General features: G+C 42.0%; 1 protein-coding gene across 1 annotated transcript; it reads right to left on the bottom strand.

Moving 5' to 3' along the window:
- Positions 1-11,947: 11,947 nt before the first annotated feature.
- On the bottom strand, positions 11,948-17,293 carry LOC108798099 (bone morphogenetic protein 4-like). Its single transcript, XM_018569817.1, has 2 exons — positions 16,953-17,293; positions 11,948-12,850 (listed from the first exon to the last, which is right to left on the bottom strand). The coding sequence occupies exons 1-2, from the start codon at positions 17,248-17,250 to the stop codon at positions 12,039-12,041; spliced, it is 1,110 nt and encodes a 369-aa protein (XP_018425319.1). The 5' UTR covers positions 17,251-17,293; the 3' UTR covers positions 11,948-12,038.
- Between the last annotated feature and the right edge of the window lie 4,547 nt (positions 17,294-21,840).

Consider the following 21,840-nt stretch of genomic DNA (forward strand, 5'->3'; position numbering starts at 1 on the left):
CCCCCCCCCCCCCATTTAACCCACACTCCATCAGTAGGATTTAAAACTAATGTTGTCAGCATTGCAGAGACCCCTTCATCAAACCTATTCGGGCCATTTAGCCTTTCTTGTGGTTATCACTTCAGTTAACAGGGTGAAAGGTTAGCAAGGTGCTTTTTACCTAATTGAGGATATTGTCTTACCTTTGTTATGTCCAAAATTTCTCTTCATTGTCTCAATGTGGTGAGAGCCATCAGGATTTACCTTTTTTCCTTTCTATAGTTATAGATATTATAGCAATAAGTGTATGTGTAAGTGTGACAAGAGGATGTCATTGTGTGATTGGGTCAAATCTTAAGTACTTTAACAAAAATAAATACTGGGGGGAAGCACAAAGGGAAGAGGGGTAAGGGAAAACATGGAGAGAGTAAAGGTGTTATAGAAGAGAGTTCCAATTACTGGAGTGTTATGAGTGGAAATATCAACACAAAGGGGAAAGGAGGAGTCACGCTTAAGGTAACAATAATAAAGACAGATCTCCCGGGTTTCAAAGATCATATAAAGCAAGCAGAGTTCCCCTTAATAGAAGAAATCCCACAATCGGAGCTGTCTATAAGTATAAACCAGGCTATATATTTGTATCAAAATTTAATGAGAAAAAAAGTATAAAGAGTAATTACAGACATAGAAACACCCAGTAACAAAGACATCTAAAATCAATTAAAATAGAACAAATCCTCCCTGATATGGCCCAAAATATCAAGTAGTGCTAATAATGATATAATAACCACCAAAGTGGTCAAAGAGTCACCGGTTTTTTGACACAAGCGCTTTGTTTGAAGAAAAATGGATATAGGAGTATCAGAAAAAAGGGATGTACTCACTTATGATGTAATTGCATGGTAAGGCAGTTCCTGAAAAAGACGGTATCGAACAGGTAACTAATTTGTCCACAAAGTTTGTCTCAATGATCCGTTTTTCAATTCCAGAGGGTCGAATCCTTATAGTGTTATGTACACACTCAGGAGCTGTTGCATGTCCTCTACACTGGCTTCCGCCCGCCAAGTGGTGTACAATTTGTATTCCGTAATGGAGATGAAAACTTTTTATTCCACACGTGCGGCCGCACTGGGAGAAGCAGATGAATGGAATTCCATAGATGGTATATCGCTCACGTAGCGGGTCGGGGATCTGTCAGCTTTTTCGTAGCTGGTATATCCCTCTCGTAGCGGGTCAGAGATCTGCCAGCGTCTTCACAGCAGGGACAGGTAGCGTCCACTCAATATACCAGACAGGCTGCCGGATCCACTCCTGTTATAATGTAGCTGATTTTACTCGTAGCTAGTGTCTTAGAGAAAACTTCAAACAGCCAGCGCTGTCAGCAGAGTAGTTGATGGGCATTCAAGGAGGGCTCGATACACGTTATCCCTAACGCGTTTCTCCCCCTGATAAGAGCTTAATGATATTCAGATGTGTGAAACAATCAATGAACCGAACGCCGGCTCCGTGATTTCCACAGAAAGGAGTTCATTTATAAGGGCAGCCTGTGAAGCCCCATATATGTATTTCAAACCAGTAGTAGTCATCATATTTATTCGTTCACAAGATTCAGCCTTGACTTGGCAAAATTCCATTTATATTTATATGCTGATGTGCCAAAGCAGTTTTAAAGCTTTAGACATAGCCCATCAGTGTGCGTCTCCTTGAGTGTGTCACACCGGCGGCCCGGCTCGAGGATCGAAAAAAGGGGGAGGAGTCATTTTTTGCATAAGACATCTCTCAATCTACAGATATAAGTTTAATCCTGGTTTATCGTATAAGGTGCAAATATACGGGCAACGGCAAACGTCTTTAAGCCGGCTAACAGCATATCCCCGTAGGGAAGCACTTAGACCAAATCAGCATACAATATGTAGCTGAACAGATCAGAAATTTTTTTACAAAACAATGCCCGTATGATATCTCGTCTAAAGCTGCATCAAGACCGATTTGGTTACATACATATAAAGGCACAAAGAATAATTTTTTATGGATAGTCAAGGCACTCAATCTATTCACACTACGAATGATCAATTGCAACTAACAAACTGGTATAGAAACGCCCACTATATAATTTGGTGAGACACATAATTGCATTAATATATGTGTATGTCCGGGAGTACGATGATTGAGGGAAGGAATGGTTCAGAGGTAACGGACTAGAAATAGGGGAGAGAGAGAGAAGGCTCACAAGAGACAACTGAAGTTGATCAAAGAAAGGCTCATAGAAAACAACTGAAGTTGGTCATATCGTTCAGGCCTGGCGCTTCATGCGACCCCGTTTGATAGATCCACCTACACTCTCTTTGTAGAAGGAACTTATCCCAATCACCCCCTCGTCTATGTTGGTGAACCCTATCCAGTGCAAAAAAGCGAAGTCCGTCGATTTGTCCATTATGTGTGTTGACAAAATGTCTGACTATTGGTGATCTCAGATCCCGGGCCGAAATATCGGTCAGGTGATCTGAGATCCTGTTCTTGAACATACGTTTAGTTTTTCCCACGTAGTACATGTCACAGCTACATAACATCAGATAGATCACCCCCTTCGTTGCACAGTTGGCAAAATGACGAGCTTTAAATCGTTTCCCAAGGGGTGTGGTTACTTCAGTCCCAATATGGACGAATCGGCAGAATTTGCACCTCTGACACTGGAAGGTTCCCTTATATTTACAGCAATAGGTGTTACTATTACTATTAGCGAACTCACTGCTAGTGAGTTTGTCTTTTAGGGACGGGCAGCGTCGGTATGAGATAGCGGGTTTGGCATTTAGAAATTTAGAAATTCTACCGTCTTTGGTCAAGCAATGCCCTTAAGGTCAGGCCCTTAAGGTCATACTGGGCCACCTCTAGGCAGTGGTACATCCCATACACCCAGCAGTCAATGGAAATGTTCCCTTGTAAGCTTTTTAGTCAAAACCTTGACATCCCTGTCCATGTATGCTTGATCAGATCAGGAACAATCTTATGAGGAAACAACATTAAAAATACAGAAAATTATAGAAAATGTAAATCTGTAAATAATGTTTAAAAATGTTAATGTGGGAAATGTCCAGGTCATGAACTGGAGGAAGGGGCTGTTTTCACTAGCTGATATGGAAGCAGTTGAGGTGTCAAGTCAGCACACAGGTATTGGGCATGTGGTGGGTTTGGGGGCATTTTTTTCTTTTGCTCCAGCAAAAACCTGGCATGAGAAGACTGTGGGGTGGGTGTTAATGAGTGCTGCTTTGAGTTTAAAGGCTTCACTCTGGAGAGGGATGGGCAACCCATGGCTGTAGGACTGTATGCTTAATTTCTGCTGCTCCCTGCCCTTCTCCTGTTGTCCCTTGAGAAAGACTCACAGGAAAAAGCTAATGAGAACCAAGGGGGAGAGGGACCATTTCAATACCTCCTGTGTAATGAACCAATGGTTGGATAAAAAAACCCAGGTCCCCAGAGTCCCTCCTTATGCCATAATTACATTAGAGGTGGAGGGGGGAGAGGAGGAGGAGAGGAGGCAGAGAAGGTGGAAGAGGTAAAAGAGAAAGAGGTAGGGGAAGGGAAAGGGGTCACATTAGCAAGGCTTATCACCTACTACATCCGTGTGACAACACCTCTGCCTCTCCTCTCAGGCATGTCGGTCATTTTTAGACATTCTTTATTTGGGGAGAGGAGGGCAGCAAATGCCCATAAGATTCTACATTTGATGTTTGATGCTTCCTGTCCTACCCTCTGAGTTGTGGAAGAGAGTGTAGCCCATGGCCATAGGTTTTCCCTGTGCAGCTGTGTCTGTGCCCCTTACACGGCTTTAGGCCAGTCCCCGCCGCCACGCAGAGCCAGTCACACTGTTATTATTATACATATAAATACACCCCAATGCTGGGGGGGGGGGGTGCAGGTAGTCTTAACTGCACACTCTTCAAGCAACTTTACTTTCTTCCAAGATCTTGGGACTGTCTGCAGCTACCGTTCCCCCACACTGCAGTCTCCCTCCAACAACGTGATCATCTTGACGGGCAGCGGCGGGAGAGAGCTCAGAGCTGGGAGAGGCGGGGAGGAGGTGCGGCGTGTGGCGTGAAGCGTGCGGTGCGTGTGGAGCCGCAAACAGGGGCAACTAATGAAAAGCAGACTAATCGATGATGGAAAACGTTGACATCATTTTCCATCATCGATTTTAATCGACTTAGTCGATTAGTTGTTGCAGGCCCGGTCCCATCAGTCTCTGTACAGAGGAGCTTACCCTCTAATGTCCCACCCCCACAGTCACATCAGCCTCTGTACAGAGGAGCTTACACTCTAATGGGTCCCCCCCACAGTCACATTACCCGCTGGATGCTGGGCTTCCTGATCCGCTGGACACTAGACATGTGCACCGGCAAAAAAAATGTCATCTGCTTTTGATTCGGATTTTGCGTTATTTTGTTTTTCGGTATTCGGACGAAATCCATTTCATGTTCGTATCGTTCGTTTCATTGCAGCAAAGTGACATTAACATTTTTTTTTTTAAATGTCACTTTGCTGCAATGAAAATTCGTCCACAAACGAAAATGCGTACAGACTAGCGCTAACGAATTTGGTCCGGAAAACTAATTTTTCCAAAACAAATCGCACATGTCTACTGGACGCAGGGCTTAGGGTTAGTTCACACCTTAAGCATTGCGCTCTGGTCCGATTCTGGCCAGAACGCACTGCCCGCATTGGCACCGTAGCCACGCCCTCCGGCTCCAATGCAATCGCCCGCACGGGATTGCAAGGCACATTGTACCTGCAGTGCGTTCGGGTACGGTGCAATCAAAATAGTGCTTGTAGCATTTTGACCACACCGGCCCCGAACGCACTGCAGGCACAATGGGCCTTGCGATCCCGTGCAGGCGATTGCATTGCGGCCGGAGGTCATGGCTACGGCGCCATTTACTTCAATGGCCCGCCATGCCACCTCCTGCCCGGCAAAAAAGTGAGCGGGCCGCGATGCAGTGCGTTCCGGCCGGAACGCACTGCAATTGGTGTGAACAGGCCCTAAAACGGTACCAAGAACACGGCTGCAAGAGCAGCCATTTTCTTGGTATAACCACTTCCAGCGGAGGACGTACATTTACATCAACCCGCGGGAAGTGGTTAAAAAAAACACACACACGTAATGAAACAAACACACATATCACACACTCCTTTAAAAAAAAAAGCACACTCTGACACAACTATTAAAAGTAAAAATAGTTAATAAAAAAATGTCCCCCTCTCCTGCTTACGTGTTTTGCAGAAAGGGGGGTTGCATCCCTGGGTACAGTGGAGGATCAGTGTGATCTGCATCTCCGGCTGATGCAGACCATACTAATCGCTCTCTGCTAGTCAGCGGCGGCGGCACCACCAGGGGGCGATCAGTATGATTTGCATCAGCAAGAGATGCAGGTCATACCGATTCCCCACTGGACCACCAGGGAATGATTTTCAATTAATATATTGCCGGTTCGGCAATATATTAAATGTAAGGTGGGCACTTGCCAGGTTTAAAGCTACTCGCGGCGGCCATCTTTAAAAACCTGATGTGCAGTGGAGACCCCTTGGGGACACCGGAGGCCAGCACAGAGCACCTCAGGTGAAGATATGAAGTGTGCGGGCCCCGGCTTCCTCCGGTTTTGCGGGGGCCTGGCCATCTCCACCTCCCGCCAGGCACCTGTATGGCCGTCGGCCGATACTCATGTAAGGTTCCTGGGCCCCTCAGGCTGCCCGGGCCCCTTACATGAGTATCGACGGCACCCCCGACGGCGAACATCCACGCTGCACCTCATCCCCGCATCACGCTTTCTGCTGCCAGACCCGCCCGCATCCACACGCCACACCTCCTACCCGCCTCACCCTTGCTGCTACCAGATCCGCCAGCTTGCATCTACACGCCGCACCTCCTGCCCGCCTCATGCGCACCACCCACATCCACGATCGGCACAGGGATGCGGGGAGAATAAGACGTAAGGAGGAGCAGGTGTGAGGGGATGACAGCCGCCAACAGACAGGCCCGATCTCAGAAGCAAGTTGCTGGAAGACTGCTCAGGTAAGCCTGCTCTTACTTGACTATAATAAAATTAAAAAATATAACTTTAATTTCTCAATATAAAATTGGTCTCATCTCTTTTTTATATTTTGGCCTAACTAAGCTGCTTATATAATGTCCAGTCACTGAATAATATTAGTGGCTATTGTCTCGTCTCTCAGATAATACACTGCAATTTTAATTGCAAGATGAAAACTTCCTTGTCTCTTTCTATTTGCTGCCTATTCAAGCACTCACATACTATACTAATGCTAGACAATTTTTAGCAAACCAAAGTCATATTTTAAATTTTCTCATAAATAACTGGGGATATGGGGAAGGGAGGGGTTCGGGGAATGTGGGGCTGTGGTTTTGAAGTGTTTTTGTGCACTTTTTTTATTAAACAAATTACACTATTAAGCTGTTGTGACACAGGCCAATTGGTATGAAGGTGAGGGCTTTAACTTTTCTTTACTGCAGATTTTGGATTTGTTTTGCCTGCTGCTTCCACTGTTAAATTCAAGCCTAAAATTGCTTGACAGAAAACAAACGTACCGATACCGAGTTTAAGGGTGAGTACTCATACTCGCCCAAATGCTGCTGATACTTATCCTGAAAATATTTGAAAATATATATAGCAGAGCACAGGAGCGGGTCCTCAGATAGTGCTCCCCCTGCTTGAAGCAGGCCAACAGGCTGATTGTGTTCGGCCCAGCTCGGCTATGTCTGGCCCACTGGACAAGTGCCCAGTATATCCGATGACCAGTCCAGGCCTGGCTATACACTTTCTCTATCTAAGGCCTTGTTCACACCAAATGCAGAGCAGATCTGCATGAGTTTCTGCACACGCAGTGAAGTGGGTTGTGCCGCGTTTTTTGATGCGTTCCGGGCCGTTTTTGGTAAAAATATTTTTTTTTTTAGTTTAAAATGGGCTTTCAGTGCGTTAAAAGGGTGTTTGCATGCGTTTTTGATGCGTTTGCATGCGTTCCAGAGCAGGTAAAATAGGGCCTGCTGCAATTTTTTTACCTGCTCTGGACCTGCTCTGGAACGGAACGCTGCGATGTGAACTGGAGCTAAAAATACCATTGGAATACATTGGATGCAGTTTTGCTCCGGTCTGTAACTGCTCTGCTCTGCTCCTGAAACGCGCTTGGTGTGAACAAGGCCTAAATCCTACGGTAAACTTTTACTCAAGTTATACTTGAAGACCGTGGTGTTAAGCCCCCTTACTGGCCAGGCCATTTTTCAGTATTCAGCGCTGCAGTACTTTGACGTTTATTCAGAGATGCAACGCTGTACTGAAACAAATTTTATACCTTTTTTGTGGGGACGGATTGAGCTTTCTTTTGGTGGTATTTACTCAACACTGGAGATCGCACCGGGCACAGCGCATCTCGGGACCGGCGGCGACGGAGACGGGGGTGGGGGGGCTGGCGTACACCCGCACCTACTACAAGCGATTGGGCATCTCTAGAGACGCCCAATCGCTTGAATGTAAACAGCCATCGCTGGCTGTTTACATTTCTGACAGTTTCCCCACTTGTGTGCACGCTGGGCGCCGCGCACAAGCGGAAGGAGGGGAAGGACATCTTAAGATGCCCTCCCACTCCAATAAGGCTCCCGTCCGGTCGTTCAGGAACAGCCAATGGACGGGAGGTGGTTAAAGGAGTATTATTGGGAGAGTGAAATACATTGAAGCTGTGACACTAAAGCTGTCACATGTTGGCTCTATTAATCAAGAACTGACCGCTGATTGCTCAGTTCCCAATCTTCTCCCTGCAGAGAACGATGACTGTCAAGGACAGACAAGGGAGAGGCAGCTGTCAATAAGGTAGTTGAGTGGATCCCCACAATATTGTCAGGATAGCCCGCGATATGCTGAGTTTTGGGTCAGAGGAGGACATTAGTGTATGTCCTCCTCTGACCCTAAAGAGAACTATGGCAAAAAAAAAGCTGGGCCATAGTTCTCTTTTTAAAAAAAAATTCCCACAGATCAATATCTCACATAAAATAATCAGAAGTACAGTATGTCTATATGTATAACCTGAGCAGAGTCCATTAATCCCCAGATGATAATTTTTTTCTGCTTTAATGTATTTTAATGAAAAAAAAAACAACTTAAATAATAGATTTAGGATGTAGGATTATTTCTGAAATCAGTAACCTTTATAAATGCACACAATTACATGCTTTTTGTATAAATATACAATGAACTCCCTAGTAACTCCCGATAGTCATTGTGCTTATACTTATTATACTCCAATTTACAATAGGGATCATCTGATATATTACTATGGAGCAATAAACGTACTCGGAGAATGACAGCACAAAAATTAAAATGGCAAAAAATAATGAAAATAAGAGATATGAATATTATGCTCTCAAATTGTCCAGGGTAAAAATAATTTCCAAGTTACAATGACTAATTCACAACTGGTAACCATAAGGAACATATACTGTATTATGTTATGGAGCTGCTAACAAAAATTCTTTTAAAGCCATTTAGACGTGTAACGTCATCCGATAAGGCAAGGCTTGCCATGTGCCATACTAAGAGACATGACCTTTTCAAAGTAGACAAGTTTTGAACTCGAGAAACCTCTGTTTTCATTCTAAAAATAGTTTATTTGAAATACATGTTATTACAATAATGTTAAACACAATCTTTCTTTTTAAATATATGAAAAAAATACATTAAAATATATTTCATTAAAAATACAAACTGCATTCATTAAAAATTCGAACAATAAATTACCAATAAATAAAAAAATGCATAAATAACGTGTTGTGTCTAAAATATTAATATTAAACATGATAATACACAATATTCTTAAATAGCTATTCTTTTGTAACTTTTTTTTAATAGAATAACATCTATTCATCATTTACCCTGACATTTTGGGACCAACACAAGTATGAAAGTAAAACCATAACAAATAGTTCAACTTGATTTCTGTCCAGGGCAAGCTGCTGTATGTATTGGTGCTGTAGAGATATATAATAATAATAATTCAATAGATTAATGAGAATATGTTAAGAAGGGATATGTAAATGTACCTACAGTAACCATCAGACTCAAGGAGTCATTTTACTAGGAAATTAAGGCAAGAATCTGACTAGTTGTTACAGGCAGCATCTATAAAATTTTAATTTCTTGATTTTTTTATTTTAAGCTCCAAAATGGCATTGATATTTATTGTACTTATGATGACACTACTCCATAGGGTTGTAAAACACTAGACTGAGTGCTTTGCCATAAAATTAAGTACCTAAGAATGTTTGCTCTCCATAGAAGAGCAGTGGGTTAAAGCCAGTTCTGTATAGCTGAATTCTGTTTTATGAGGATACAATTATTTTCAAGCACACAATTAGAACTATTGCAGTAAATAAAAGAATGCTGCACAGACAAAGAATTAATGGAAAGCATAGCCTTGGCTTTAAGCCATATGCATTAGTTGACAGAACAGCAAGAAAGTATTGTGGATTGGTTATTGTATTACGCACATTTCTTAATAAGAGTCATGTTGACCTATTTGCAGATACCAAAATTGACATTTTCCTTTTCTAATGAGAGATATGATTTGTTTATTTTCACATTTTTCTGCAGTTACTCTCAAGAATTCTAACACCCAGTTTTTGGTATATTTCAGCTAAGGAGAAAATAAGCCATGAAAATTAAATTGTTTTTAGATAGATTTTGCTGAACTCACCTCTCGATCCTGTCACGGCTCTCTTCCGTGACAGGGGAGGGGCAGGATTCCCTCCGATCTGCAAGCGCTGACTGGCGGAACGGATGGGGAGGGACGGGTACAGCTGGCTCTGCCTCTAGATAGGCAGAGCCAGCTGTCAGTCACGCAGCTGGGCGGATCCAGACATAATTGTCGGGATCTGCTTCAGCTGCAGTGTCTCAGTATCCCGCGACCAGCAGCTCGCGGTATACTGAGCCTGGGGTGACGGGAGGACGCTGGTTTGTGTCCTCCCGTTTCCCTAAGGAGAACTATGGGGAAAATCCTTAACCCCATAGTTCTCCTTTAACCCCACACTAAACCAGGTACAATCTGCCATGTTCATATATGGAATGCTAACCTTATTTGTTTTTTGTACTGCAGAAAATGTACGTGTAAATGTACAAACTTGCATTTGTATGACAAAGCATCAAAGCATATTTCAAGGTATATCAGCAATAAGAAAGAAATAAAATATAAGATATCAATAGTTTCATATTCCTAAGAAATAAATATATGTTTATTTTGCTCTTTTTTTGTTTGAGTAATGGCGCTAATTACTTAAAGGAGAACTATGAGGTGAGTGATTTCCACTCATCCTCATAGTTAGAGCTGACCTGTGACAAAGAAGCTGTCACAAGTCGGCTCTATCAATCGGGAACTGAGCAGAAACATGCCGCTGATCTGCTCACTTCCCGACCGTCTCCCTGCAGTGAGCGGTGACTCGCTGCAGGGATTCCCTCTCCTCTCTCTCATCCTCCAGCGCTGAGTGGAGGAACAAACGGGGGAGGAGGCAGGCACAGCTGGCTCTGCCTCTAGATAGGCAGAGCGAGCTGTCCCTCGCGCAGCTGGGTGGATCTCGACAGTATTGTCGGGATCCGTCCAGACCGCAGCGCTCTTAGTATATCGCGGCCAATAGCCTGCGATATACTGAGCTTTGGGACATAGGAGGAGGTTAGTATATGTCCTCCCGTGACCCTAAAGAGAACTATGGGGAAAAACACTTACCTCATAGTTATCTTTTAAGACCTTAACGTATTAAGGTTGATTTACAAAAGTAGTTAAATAAATGGAGTGAAAGTTTATTTTAATTATCCACTCTTGTGCAAAGCAAAGCAAATTCCTTACTCAGTTCATTTGTGCATGACTGGGTATGCACAGTTATCACAGCTAAATTGAGTCAAAACCATCAACTCCTTTAGTAAACCAACCCCATTGCATTTATTTAAATATTTTTCTTTCAAGTGTATGGATACCAATAAATATAAATGTATATTTACTGCATAATTCATAGAAAATGCATGAAAATTCTAACTTGTCAGTTATGTCAACCAACAGATTGTACTTCCAATGTATTGGCTTAACAGGATAGAAAAAAATACTTTTTTTTTAACTGTAGAGTAAAAAGACTACAAAATTATTCACACAGTGCACCTGATTTGTAAACCCAGTAGGTAAAAGATAGAGCTTAATAGCAGAGAATAGCTTTCATTTACTAAATCTGAAAGCATTTAACTTGTTGTTACAGGTAGTGAATCCACTTCTCCTTGTCTTCTTTTGTTCTATTTACAGAACAAACAAATATACTTTTTTTTTTGTCTAGATTGCATGATTTAATGCCCTGCAATCTGTTAAAAATCATTACATTAGTTTTGTTGGTTAATAACTATAAAGCTTTCCTAGTTTAAATTTGTTAAGTAATAGTGCAATGAAATCATACAGTGTAAACAAAAATGACACAGACTCACTGCCTTTTACCATGACTGTGCTGCATTCTAATTATGTAACCAGAACATGTTATCTACCATGCTCAATCATTCATAGCCACATACAGTGTATGGGGTAAAACAATATCTAGAGCACCTAAAGTAAATTTTTTCCTCATATTGTATGTAGAAAATGCATTTCTTTAAACAGTATGCTGATAATTATAGCTAGTTATTATTCCTTCTTATCGCCAACATTTTTCAAAAGGGACATCTTGCAAATTTTACCTGCAAACAACTGAAAAACCTGGTTGTTAAATGGATGTAGCTTTATTATGAGAATGCACTATGCAGCAATCTATTTTTAGCCACGTTTTCATAGCAAAGTAATGTTCTAAGTTTGCCTACCTTTTTTCCTGTATAACAACTAAACAGTGGCTGGATAAATCAAAGCAAGATGTGGTTAAGCACAGATGGAAACTACATAAGGCAGTACATGTTTTTGTTTTGGTCATTGTTCTGATGCATGATGAGATATTTCAGTTAGCAAGCACTTCTCAAATTACTGGCACTCTTGGCACCCCCTCAGGCACAGTGGCACTTTTTAACAATCATGTCATCAAAGACTGTAAAAACCAGTTTGCGCTCAGAGTTGTAATGCATGAGTACCATGGGGTCATAACTTCCTGGAACACAGCATGGTGCTGGCGTCTCTCCGTTAATGTGATGCATTCTGTATTTAATCTGAGCATGCATACTGGCTGGTTTGTAGTTATGTGGGCAGGATCCATCACAAAAACGCATTTCATAGGTAGATGGATGTACAATCCAGTCGCTCCAACCAATCTGCTCAAAAGATACCAATAAGGACTTGCGGCAACATTTCTTCTCACTTTTTTTACAGTCTTCATCTACAGAGAGGGATCTGGCTCTTCTTGTTTTAGAATGAGCTTGCTCCTGTGTCTCTACCTCTAACACAAGGGCATCATCCGCTCTCATTTGTTTTCTGCCATCACTCACAAAAGGGATGTTCAATATAATTACTAACTCAAGCCGCAGACATTTCTCTGAACTTGCAATCCACTGCTGTACGGCAGTATCCACATTTAATGTCATATTTAATGCCAATATGTCTTTGTCTATGGATTTAGAATCAAGTAACTTATATTCTTGTTCTCCATTACCATGGATTGACTCTGTCACTTTGTAAATGTTCACCATAGCCTTAGATGTTGAGTTAGCTGCTGCTGATTTGAGTGCAGCTAATACATCTTTGCAGAGTTTCAGCTCAGCCCTCATCACGCTTAACTGTTGATGTATTGTCTGTGTCCTGGAGAAGATCAAATTGTAGCGATGACTGTTTCCAGGTATGCCACATTTCTTTGTGCTACGTTCCACTGTAATACAGAAAAAAAACATGAAGTCTCAGTAATTATGCTCAGTAATGGAGCTTTTGACTCCATCTTATTTTACTAATTGTTTCATAAACAAACCTTTCTAAAAAGAAGAAATATACACTTTGCTTCCTGAAGTTTATGTGAGCCCATAATCTAATATTCAGTATGTTTGGCATCAGTATTTACTGTATGTGGTCTTCATATGCAAATATTTTTTTCATACTAGTGTCCCAGGAAGATGGATGCCTTCTCTACTATGAAAAGTTTCACCACTTTACTGGACATTTTTCCTTTTTTCAAGATGATTTTGTTCTTCCATCAATACTCCATCTGCAAGCTGCTTGATCTAGTCTCTTAATGAGACTATCTGGATCAGTGTGTTGTCAGTAATAATTTTAGAGGCTGTACTTGGGACCCACTGAACTTGCCTCCTACTGTGACAATTGCAAGGCCTGTCTGGAATGGGTCTATTATGCATGTACACTCCACACTCTTGTTCCAGCCACTTAGCGTAAGGTAGTGTCTTCCTGCCACTGCTCCTAATCACAAGAGACACACAGTTTCATCTTAGTCCTTGCCTCCTACTGTGACTTGGTCACCTCCAACCATTTAAACTTCTCCTGCTCCCAGCAGCCAGTTCATGAGCACCCAAGTTTTCACCCTGAATTATACCTAAGTTGTCTCTGCTTGAGGTGCAAAATGTTGGATCCCAAATACATATGGAGCATGAGTTCGACTCGAGCATGAGTTCGACTCGAACATCGGCAGTTCGTACGGCATGGGGACAAGGATCTTTTCCGGGGGCAACCCTGGAAAACCGCCCTCCCAGCGCCAACGGCATGTGGCCTGGTTTTGCCTCCCTCTTTCCTGCCCTGCCAGGCCTGTGCTCGGATCAAGGGTCTGGTATGGAATTTTAGGGGGGACCCCATGTTCCCCCCACCCCCCCATTTTTTGGGGGTGGGGTTCCTCCTTAAAATTCCTACCAGACCTTAAGGGCCTTTTCTTTTCTTCTTTTTTTTTTTTAAATGGGTCAAACAAATGTTATTGTTTGGGAGGGGGAAGCGCACGCTTTTTTTTTTTTAAATGTAATTTTTTCCTTTATTTAATCATTTTTGCTGCAGCAGGTTCTATACATTGTACAGGTGTGCCACTTTACAGGCAGTTTATGGGGATCCCCCAGGCACGACATTTAAAGCAATTTTTCATTTTTATTGTTTTACTTTAAGTGATGCAGACATCACTGCTCCTTTAAAAATGTTATTTCTTAAAAGTGTTTATTTCATTGATTCATGTCCCCCAGGACAGTACCCGAATCCCCATACACTTTTTATGGCCATTAACTTGCAAATAAGCCTTCAAAATGGGGTAAATTTCAAAGTTCTACCCCCCATTGACTTGCATTGAGTTTGAGATCGAATTCTAACTTTTTCCATGTTCGAAAGTTTGAATTCGAACTGAACAGGGGATGTTCGGCCCATCACTAATGGTGATCGCAAAACTCCTATTAATTGCAGTGAATCACCAGCACACACAAAATGCATAAACACACACACAAACTTCATAGATATGTTTATTGAAGAATGTCACATCATGTCATCAGAGGCTAACGTTTTGGGACCTCGCAGGGACCCCGCATCAAAGTTACATAGTGCAGGGTCCCTGCGAGGTTCTGAAACAATAGCCTCTGATGACATGATGTGATATTCTTCAATAAACATATCAACGAAGTATTGAAACTCAATTTGGAAGGGATTTAGAAATAGAGAAAGTGTTGCCAATGATACCAAACATATTGAAATATAGATTTAGGGTTTACATGCACTTTAAAAATACACTGAAGCCAGAATTAGTAATTAAGCATTAAGATGCATACAGGGAGAATAGCCTGCCTCCTCAGTACTGCATTATGTCATCTAGACACTGCTGTACTACACCAGTGCTCCCTATTCCCTTTTGTCTGTACTCTATTAATCTTGGAACATGCCCTGTTATAATACTGGACCACCCTCTCGTTGCTGCCTCTCACATACAGAAAGCCCGATGTAAAAATGTATGATTTAACAGACAGCAGTCAGACTCAAAACTGCTTTGGATGTTTGATTGTGATTGGTGATGGAGGGGAAACAAATAGAGGCAGTTATACAGTTCAAACATAAGGAAGTACTCCCACTGGCCTCCTACTGATTCTGTGAGGTGCATTACAGAAAATTTATATTAAAGGAAATATTTTGTTATTTTAGCAGAGTTGCCGTGTGCCACACGGCATTAGTAGCTCATTGACTGGGATGCCTGGAATTGCTCTTTAAAAAGTACCTGTGAATTATTTTTTTGGGGACAAAAAGTGGGGAAGGCTTAGAACCTCTGTCAGGTTTAAAATGTTGTGTTCCTGTTTTATTAAATGATTCTGGCAAATATAAAATTATAATTATGTTATCTTATACTATATCTTTTCTTATCTTATCTCAACACATGTCTTACCTGTCACCTTAACACCTGTCTTACAATTGCCATCTGGACAGGAAGTGAGGGGAAATCTCCCTCGCGGAAGCACATACAGTAAAAAAAAAGACAGAAAAACTAAAGCTTCCTTACTCTGCTGAGAATTTGTTTTCATTGCTGCCTTTGAACCTTACTCCTTGTTCAGCAGTCAAATAATCCCACTTCCTTTTCTTTCAGGTTTCCATTAAAAAGTCATGAAGTAAAGAAAAATCTTATGGGATATGGCAATACAACATTGACAGAAGTTTTAACCCTTCCACACGCCAGCGTTTTTCTGGAGTTGGGCATCTGTAGTTATTGTAAACGATCTTATCGATATGTGTTAATGTATTGAATACCTTGATCCTATGTAGCTCATTATCTGCCTTGTCATTGACCAGAACAAGCATGAAGCAAATGAAGTCCACACTTGTTCCATGTCAGAAGGTATATTTAGGAGAGGTCAACAATGGCAACCTCTATGTTCCTTTAAGCACAGGTTTCCCTGAATTAAAGGTTTTAACAGCAATTTATTTAGGTTTTAACAGCAGTATGCACTATGTACCTGACATGGTGCCTGGTATACTACACAAACAATTGGGTAACCGATGATGTTCTATTGATTCACCAAAGAGGTGCAGAGCTTTAGGGTTGGTTTCACAAACACTTTTCTGTTCTCATCTGCAATGTGCATTGTGGGCACATTTTGACAAAAGACTGGCTACCATGGAGCTATATAGAAGTGCATGTAAAATACATGATAAACCTACACTGCGTGTTAGCAATACATATGTTTTTGAATATAGAGATGTGAACACTAGGGCTTGAACTACTTAAGCTGGCCATACACTGCTCAATGCCTCTCCCAGCTGGTAGAACTAGAGAAATCTGTACATTTTCACATCCATGCTAAACAACGTGGATGGACGAATCTTTCCTGCCGCTGTCTACGGCTTTCAAGGCACCTGAACATTGACTGCAGGAGACTGGTAGAAGTCACAATTTGGCTCACAGTTTTCTATCAAGCTTCTTCAATTTTTCAATCAAAGTTTGTCGACCTGGGTGGTGTTGGCAAAGCCACCCACTGGTGGAATTCACAGAAATTGGCTTAATTTGAACAGTGTATGGCCCACTTAAGTTCTCTTGGACTGGAAATATCTGTCCCTTTCTTGAAAATAAGGGTCCTTATCCGAGTTTGTTAGAGTTGTGGTTTCACGATTACGTTATATTACTGATAGTATTTATTTAAATGATTTAGTCCTTATATAATCTAGCATGCTCCAAAACTGACCAGAAAGAGAAAAAAAAATTGTATAGTAAAAATATATACATAGAAATGAGGGTGCTGGTACACAGTTACACCAAGCATGAAACCTGGGTGCACTCATACAGTAAACTAGTCCAAGGCATTGAGGTAGTGTATCAATGGAGGATACTGTCTTGCTTCATAATTATAGATGATACACGTCCACGTCCATCAGTCTATGTATCTATATCTATAACACCACCAACATACAAATGCCAAGCTTTTAACTAAAGAAAATATTTAAAGCAATAAGCAAATAGCTTTTTTTCATTAAAAAACAACTAAATTATATTCTACAGGGTACAATATCTCACTCACATTTTGGTGTCAGTATATGCACTCTTCGCTTTGGAGTCTCTTCCATGCTTATATTTCCCCGCAGCTCCATTAACTTCTCCTGATATAACCAGTAAATTTTGCGCATTTCATCTTTGTCCATTTTTTCCCTGATAACAGGAGGTCTGTGTAAACCCAGGCGATCCAAAATGCTTTTCTTCACGGCCTCCAGCTGAATCATTTTCTCCTGCTCGCCCAAGGGCCTGAGCTTGACCCCAGTGATGGATAAGAGAGTGAAGCACAGAGTAGCACACCTGACCTTCCAGGGAGAGCTCTGCATTGTGTGCAGTGTCACAGCGAAAGGCTTGTTCAGCACACAGCTTGTGAGCTGTCTCTGAATGAATGAATGAAATTCTCCAGCCTCTCTCCTTTATAGCTTTCTGAACTGCACGCCCCTAAGAACACACTCACTGCTCCGTAAACATTGCAAATACCAAAGAACACTTGTCACTGATGTATTCATTTTCTTTTTTGATACCGTTAAGATGCAGGATCACTCTAAAAAGAATTCATATGATTTTCATCATAAAAATGTGATATATGAGATACTATAAAATAAATTGTTTTGCCTCTTCTTGGTATGGATCAAAATTACAAAACACAAATCTCTTCATTGTATACTTGATTAGATAAGTATCTGTTTGGCTACCCTGCAATTCAAGCACAGTGCTGTGCTGTATCTGGCAGATTTTTTTGCCACACTGATGTTACCACTCAATACAACAGACTGGACATCTTATTCTTTACATAGACACAGTGAAAATGTGTATCAATTAATAAAGCTATCGTTTTTACAGTGTTAACCCACATTACAGCCTTTGCAAAGGTAAGTACCGCTTGCCTATATCACTGTTTTCCATAATTCAATTAACAGTACTTAGTAGCAAATTTCTGACACTACTACTAAATTTTATTATACCACTGTTAATTCAAATGTGAAAAAACAAATATAGGCTTTAAATATACATAATGAATCAGAGGAAACACTTAAAAGTCTCCTGTGTCAGGAGGCCTGAAGAAGATATTCTACTATGGATGAGATTGAGGCTCAGTTCAGATTTCCCTACCTCCTACTGGGCACTATTGTTCCTCCCCACCTCCTGCTAGGAACTCTTGTTCCAACCCACCCCGCAGAGCACTATTGTGTCCCCCCACCCTCCGCTGGGCAATATTGTTTCTCCCCATACCCTGCTGGGTACTATTATTCGCCCCCACCTCCTTCTGGTAATGATTTTCCCCACACCTTATGCTGGACACTATTATTACTTCCCATCCCCTGCTGGGTACTATCGTTCTCCCCCATCTCCCGCTGGGAACGATTGTTCCCTGCCATGGCCATCCCTGCCACCCCCTGTCTGGGGACTATTGTACCCCCCACCCTTCACTGGCCACTATGTTTCACCCCCTCCACCTTCTACTGAGCACCAACACCTCCCTTCACCCCCAGCATCAATATTGCAAACCCCCCCCCCCCCACCGAGTACCAATGATCCCCCCCACACCATGCCCCACAGGTGAAGACATGCACCTTTTTTTAAAATTTATTTTCCCACTGACCACTAAAACTGGGTATCTTTTTCTCACTGACCCCACGTTGATTTGTGTTGTGCATTGCCTTGTCTTGACTGCTACACTCTTGTGCTGTGTATTAGGTTACATAGACCTGCACCTGCACTTTGTATGCTGTGTTGTGTATTACATGCCCAAAGTTTTTATTTTTCAACAGACGATCATTTCTTTTTACAGTTTTGCAACTAATGTAGTTCTTCTTTAAAACAGGTTTAAAAAGAGTCTCTCTCTCTCTCTCTCTCTCTCTCTCTCTCTCTCTCTCTCTCTCTCTCTCTCTCCAGACATTGCACATGACTGGGTATTCCATGTGAACACGGGTTCACCTATTTTCCAAACATTCACTTTGCAAAGTGAACATTCATTCTGTTAAATGTACTGCCATGACTCTTTTAGTAAAGCATTCCCAGTGTCTGCAGTTTCTATGTCTCTGGACACACAGAAGTAATCTCCCTAGTGGAATTGCAGACAACAGTTACCTTGACATAATTCTCCACTTTATCTGAAACAGAAAAAAAATTGGTTTGGCTGCTGTTGGGCTTTATGTGTGCATGTTTTGTAGCTCAACTCTAGGCAAAATTGATATAAATTAAAATAGACCTTGCAGCAGGTGTTAAAAATAGAAATGCAGCTTTCACTGAAATACCTATCTCAAATCTGAAACCCCTAATACTTATTTTTAACCACAAGATATCCTTGGGTTTTTGGGTTAAATGACACCCAAATGAAAAGTGCCTCAACCTTGCCTTGACTAATTTCTAAGCCGAGTGGAAAAAAGAAAGATGGAAGATCTTGGCAACCACACCAGTTGGGATAGAATTTCACCCTGTGAGTGTAAAGTATCACAGGTATCGCACGTCTTCATTCACACTGCACGATTCTGGTACGATCGTGGGATTTCCCGCGATTCTCGTACGAGAATCGTGCAGTGTATGGAAACCTTTACAAAGCCTAAATGACAAGCAGATAAAACAATGATAATGTAATATTATGACAGGAAATTTTAGAAGCACAATTTAAACAAAGCGCTTAAACAGTATTACCCTCATATGCAATGCTCACATCATGGTCCCCATTTGTAGAGTATATTGAACATCAAAATAATTCTGTTTTTGTGCCTTATATACATGCACTAAGTAATGTAGGTGTTCAGATTATGTATTAAAAAAAAAAAAAAGGCATAAAGTGATAAGTACCAGGATTGCACATTATCGTATGAAAGGCACATGTGCCAAACAAAGGAGCAGCCACGAGAAACTGCACACCATGCTTTAGGAACAAAAACAGCAGCTTACAAATTACATGGGAATTCATCATTTGCAATCAGCAGTGCGTACTTCCAGCTGCCAAAATAAGTCTGTATGCATACTGTGCTATTCTGCACAGCATGTACTATGGCCTTTATTTTTTACATTCAGCTTTTTTTTCAACTTTGATTATTTCAGTACACACTTCTTGTGATAATGTCCCTGCATGAAATGTGAATACAAAAATAGCTAACAGATGTAAGGCAGCCCCATAAAAAAATTTGCTAGAGGGTGGGCGCTTCTGACTGCTGAGCAAAGCATATTTGTTGGTGAATTAGCTACGTGCACTGGAGGAACTACCAGGGTGGCAGCGGTCACATGTGCAGCCCGGCCCTGGTGTTCTGCCACCTGGGGGGCATTTTCGCTGCCACCAACATATGTCAAGCGTCGATGGCAGTGGGCCCCTTAAAGTTGACTGTCGGCTTTACACTGGAAACGATTCTGGTGGTTGAGCCGCTGCCAGATCGCTTCTAAGGGCCAGTGTAGTGAGCTCCCAACACCTCCTCCTTGCTTCACGGGACCTGTTGCCCAGGACCGGCATCCTGGGTATCAGCGGGAAGTGGGGAAGGACTCCAGCCAACATTTGCTCACCAATCTCCCCCCCGCTGAGAAGAGCCGGAAGCAATGCTGATTGCATCATTTCCGGTCCTTCAGCTCTTATTCCCTGGGGAAGAAGCTATGGGAATGCAATCTCCACTCCCATAGCTTCCTTGGAGTGGAAAGGTGACACTAGGGGCCTAAATGTAAAAATAAAGTTAGGTATCACTGTGTGTCCCCGAGTGAGAGCAATAATTCTAGGGCCAGTATTCAGATATCACTAAACTGATGACCAGAATGGGCTTTTAAAGCAGCGCCTAAGGACATATTGGGGTACTGTAATTTGTCGCTGTTTCATGGACACATGCAATTTTTAACCTGCTGGGCATCTATATACTTGTCCTATCCTCATATTTTATTTTTTAGTAAAAAATAAATTGGACATTATAGTGGGTTTTTGGACACTAAAATTAACATAAGCGTATTTTTAACAAAAATTTGGGGTTTGATTAAGAGTTACGCTAATATTGTGCGATGTAAAAATTTGCAGCTGCCACCATTTTTTTCTACAGGGTCTTTGCTTTCAGTATATAATGTTAGGGGGCCTAAAATGTGGTTTATAACATGTGTGCAAAAAACTCCTTGGCGAATAAAGGGTTAAAGAATAAGCACTATATTTAGGACTCTTAAATATGCACATGCGACCCCTGCGACCCTGATAGTTCCGTCAGTGATGGGAACATGCTTTACGGTTATTGCAGGATACATTATGCCAGAAACAACAGTCATTTACAACAATTATTTATTGGGGAAAAAAAAGTATTATGCTTATTTTGATGGGGGGGGGGGGGCCTTCATTCTGCCTTGCCGTCATCGGAAGCCTGCCCCTCAGCGGGCTTTCAAGAAGCATACAACCATCGCAAGACAAAAGTCTTGCGATGGTCGTAAGGTGTATGGGCACCTTTACAGTGCTGCTAACAATGTGAATTCTCACTCCCTCCTCACACTAATAGTGGATCACTGTGTAATTCAGTACAGCCTTGTTAGTTTGTCCTGTTACTTTTCACTTTGCAAGCTATCCAAGCACAGCCTGTTGCTAATTGTCCTTACTTCTCCTCACCTCTAAAGGTGGCCATACACTTTACAACCATCGCAAGACCTTAGTCTTGCGATGGTTGTAAAGTACTTAAAAAAACGTACGATCTGCCCATCTTGGACAGGCAGATCGTACTCTCGATCATTGCAAGCCCGCCCCCCTGAGGGGCGGGCTTACGATGACTGTAATGAGGGGTGGGCTTACGATGACTGCAAACGGGCAGTGTGCGCATGCGCACACCGGCCCGTTTGGCAGTTGTCGAGCCAGCAGGTCACTAACTAGCATGCTGGTTCGACGGAAGACGTGCGACCGTACAGTAGAAACGGTTGCACGCCTTCCATACACTGCACGATTCTCGTACGAT

Source organism: Nanorana parkeri, unplaced genomic scaffold, assembly GCF_000935625.1.
Source record: "Nanorana parkeri isolate BGI_ZX_2015 unplaced genomic scaffold, ASM93562v1 scaffold1403, whole genome shotgun sequence".
NCBI lineage: Eukaryota > Metazoa > Chordata > Amphibia > Anura > Dicroglossidae > Nanorana > Nanorana parkeri.

Excerpts from the sequence above, each read along its gene's own strand:
- LOC108798099 (XM_018569817.1), bottom strand. The coding sequence starts at position 17,250 with ATGCAGAGCTCTCCCTGGAAGGTCAGGTGTGCTACTCTGTGCTTCACT. Across the intron at positions 12,851-16,952 it reads GCATATACTGACACCAAAAT|TGGAACGTAGCACAAAGAAA; the intron begins GTGAGTGAGATA and ends TCTGTATTACAG.